The sequence below is a fragment of the Nannospalax galili genome, unplaced genomic scaffold (genome assembly GCF_000622305.1).
Source record: "Nannospalax galili isolate Female #2095 unplaced genomic scaffold, S.galili_v1.0 scaffold312, whole genome shotgun sequence".
NCBI classification, from domain to species: domain Eukaryota; kingdom Metazoa; phylum Chordata; class Mammalia; order Rodentia; family Spalacidae; genus Nannospalax; species Nannospalax galili.
The window spans coordinates 6,569,889-6,573,834 of record NW_008335967.1 but is presented as its reverse complement, the minus strand read 5'-3'; the positions used below and the strand labels follow the sequence as shown (position 1 = coordinate 6,573,834).

At 37.9% G+C, this 3,946-nt stretch overlaps 1 protein-coding gene across 7 annotated transcripts in view; it reads right to left on the bottom strand.

The window, feature by feature from the left end:
- Positions 1 to 203: 203 nt before the first annotated feature.
- Napepld (N-acyl phosphatidylethanolamine phospholipase D) overlaps positions 204 to 3,946 on the bottom strand; it is a 38,869-nt gene continuing 35,126 nt past the window's right edge. For 6 of the 7 annotated variants that reach the window (XM_008830767.3, XM_008830764.3, XM_029562352.1 and 3 more), the window contains one exon: positions 204 to 1,495. In XM_008830767.3, coding sequence (XP_008828989.2) covers positions 1,346 to 1,495 — 150 coding nt within the window. In that variant the 3' untranslated portion in view covers positions 204 to 1,345. Of the gene's footprint in view, positions 1,496 to 2,900; positions 3,005 to 3,946 lie in introns of all 7 variants that reach the window. The other variant, XM_029562351.1, reaches the window with a different exon arrangement.

The window sequence follows — 3,946 nt, the reverse complement described above, 5'->3', positions numbered from 1 at the left end:
AAAACCTCAAGTTTATTTCACTGAGTCTATGGATCAAAATCATTAAATGCACCTCCAGAAATACCAGCATAGCCTGCATCCTTAAGAAGGTTCAGGGGAAACAGGTAAATACAGAGACTTACTGATACAATAAAACACCCATAATCTTTTTTTTTTTTTTTCTTAACCACTGGTATTTCACAATGTCTTAATAAAAGGTACAGTTGTGCTTATAGGTCATTTAATACAAAAATACATAGCACATCCAAGTCATGTAAGACATAAGATATTTATAAATCTTATTGATATATTTAGGGTTAGAGCTCAAGACCAGAAAAAAAAAAATTAGTTACATACAGTAAATGAAGAAAATAAAATTCCAAGTGTACAATATATTCACATTTCAGACATATATTTATCTTCTCTGAAATACTTTATGTTGCTGTATTTGTGCTTGGCAGAAGGTCTTTTAAAAACTTTTACTAGGTCATGGCTCTCAAAAGCACACCCTCCCTCTGCCCATCATCTGTTACAAACTGCAGATGTGTAGATGTCACCCTGTTAGAAACCCAAGTTCCTCATGGTTATCGTTACATAAGAATGTGAATATACAGAGGCCAAGGAACTGTACACTCTCTTTTCACTATATATAAATGATAATCTTAATGCAATATATATATACATATCTTACCACAGTAAAAAACTATCTTTAAAAAATAACTTAGCCCAAATGCCTATGTTCCTATGCTTAACAAAATAAATCACTTAACATTTGGCATAGAAGATAATGTTTTGATCTTTGGAGACAAAGTCTGACTTGTAGCCCTGATTGGCCTTGAACTTGTGATCTGACTGCTTTGGCCTTTGGAGTGTTGGAATTAAAGACATGCCTCACCATGCCCAACAGCTAATCTTCACAGGGCAAGAGCTGATTTATTCGATCAGCATGTTGGAGTCAATTTTATCATCAGCTATAAGATGAATCTAAGAAGGGTGTGTAGGGTGCGTGTGTGTGCGTGTGTGTGTGTCTGAAAAATCTAGGTAGTTAGTAAACCTTAACTCCCCTTTGAGGAAAGCCTTGAGCAACAGAAAAGGGAATGGACCTCTAGTATCAGTTTTTCATAACCTCAAAAATTCTATCACTAAAGTACAGTGTTTTAGTAAAAATATTATATTGCAATATTTTATCATTGGTATGACTTATTTAAATCTACATTGGACAATTCATTAAATAATCCACCCCTAAATTCTCATAGTTTAATTAACTAGTCATATTAGTAAAATGTAAGACACACTTGTAGAAGGTGTTTCCAAGTATAAAAAGTCATAATATTCATGAACTTCTTGGTCTTTTCATTTGTTTTCATTAGAAACTACTTTTTTCATCTTTGCTCAAAGTTTTATCATCAGTATTCAAGTATCTTGATTCTCCATGCTTCAGGACAAAAAAATCTTCATTTTTAAGTCCATATCTTTCTAGAGCTTCATTTAGTTTCATTGGAGGTTCTAAGTAATGCTGACAAATGACAGAAAACAAAACATTAAAATACATGTATTTTGGGTATCCAAATAAGCATTCAAACTAAAAAAAAAAAAGCCTACATAAAACAATGTCTTTTCTTTTAAATGACCCATTAGCAAATCAATCACATTTTCTGATAGAATTTCTCACTAATTATGAAGTCAATAAAACTGTCTACTGCTAAATAGAAATCAGTCCATCCAAACATCTGTATGTCAACTGTGGTGCCACCTAAATCAATATCATTATATTATATGAAATCTGATCCCTACCTCGTTCTAAAATATCAATGTAAATGGAATCGGTACCAAAAAAATATCAGAGATTGGATGTGGTTTTATTAGTTTTAGGATTACTTTAAAGCCTGTAGAAATCTAAGGTGGTTTATCTGTGCATGTGTGTGCCAGCAAATGCTAAAGCAAGTATTTGAAGCTGAAGAAGAGTTGTTATCCACAAAGCCTCTACACCCGTGCACAAACTGCTGTCCACAGAATGAAAGAGGACCCCAGAAAACAGACAATAAAGGTGGAGATCCCCTAGCTCCACTTATTTCCGCAACATTTCCTAGCTCAGGAAAAAGGGAAGACAGCAGACAGCGTGTTCCATAATGTTTTCACACCCATGAATGTTTTCCAAAAAAGTTCACACTGGGCTGGCAAGATGGCTCAGCAGGTAAAAGACACGCTGCCAAACCTAAAGAGCTGAGTTAGATCCCGAGGACCACATGATATAAGGAGAAAACCAACACCTTCTGACCTCCACACACATGCTGTGGTACACACACACACACACACACACACACACACACACAATAAATAAATTATAAATGTAAATTCTTTAAAAAGATGTCATACATTCAAACAATGTATTTTGATGTATTCACCTCCCACTCCTAATTCCTCCCACATCCACCCCCTCACCAGCACCCCCCACACGCAATTTCATGTCCTATTTTTTTCTTTTCAAAGTCATTTCCCTTTTGACCTAAATCCCTACACTGTACAATAGCTATTTTTTCTTCATTCAAAGGTTCTGTCCAATTAGAAAGCCTATATATTTTAGAAGTAAAACAATCAGTTTCTGAACTACTCACCAGAGGGGAGTCTGTCTCCCCTCCATGAGAAGTATCTTGTATGCATCTACAGGACATGCCAGGCTAGAAAATGAAACAAGTCTTTACCCTTCTGGAGCATACACTCCAATAGAGAGACAGACAAAAGTAAAATAATAGCTGCTACTGAGGTTAAAAATGTTCCGGGGAAAAGACAGTGCTGGGACTCAGGATGATTTTTAAATACAATAATCTACGAAACCCTCTCACAAGAAAGTGGTGTCTGAACAAATGCCTGACGAGGCGGATGGCTCATGCCTTATGTTACTAGCAGAGTGGGATTCTCACCACAGATATGAGGCTCCAGGGTCGTGGCTGGATTCCAGTTGTACAGGTCACTGCCCTCTCTCGTGTGGTGCAGACTGGAAGGGGCAATGTGGCAGCAGTGAAGGCTGTAAGAAATGGTCAACTTCTGAGCTGACTGTGTGGGGTGTGGAAAGGGGGAACTGGATGAATATGAGAAAGAGAAGTTGAGGTTTCAGCTTGACTAGAACTGCTGGACATACAAATGTGAGAAGGAGATGTGAGAGCTAGAGAGGAACAGCAGATGGAAGGCACCAGAAAATTATGGGGATATGAAAAAGGAAAGAGTTTTCCCACCAGCAACATCCTGATTTACGTCCCCCACTGGCTGAGAGTCAGGAATTTCAACACAACTGATAAAACCAAGTAAAGACTGCCTGCACAGTGATTATACTCTTTCCTGAGCAACATCTCAAACAAGAGTCATAAAACAGCTAATGAACTGAGCTGAAAACTATGCTTAGAACCTTATAACACTTTAACCACTGAGCCATCAGCACAGCCCAGGCACGTCTTTCTAAACACTTGCACTCTAGATCTGCCCTTGAGTTATGTATACTATTTGTTTCTTAATAAACCCCAACCTTGCTTCATACTGATTCGCCCTGAAATTCTGACTTATCCTGAAATTCCTTTCTGTGGCATGAGTGGAGGTCTTTATAAGGAACTCCTCAGACGGCCTATCCAGTAGTGTCAGGCTACATCCCACTGTTGCACAGGGACTGCAACAACTAGGACTGATGCCCACAGCATTCACTGTTTACAAGGAGGGAAATGAAGAGCCAGCAACTGAGAAGGGGCAGTGAGTAAACACAAGAAAAGCCAGTAAATATTTCTTGAGGCTTAAAATGTACATGGAGGTCTTTTCCTCCTTGTTCATTTCCACACTTACAGCTATGGTTTTTTTAAATTTTTTAATTTATTATTTTTATTTTATGTGTATGCGCATATTGCCTGCATTTAGGTAAGTGCACCGTGTTCATGCAATGCCCACGGAGGACAGAAGAGGCTGTTGGATCCCCTGGAACTGG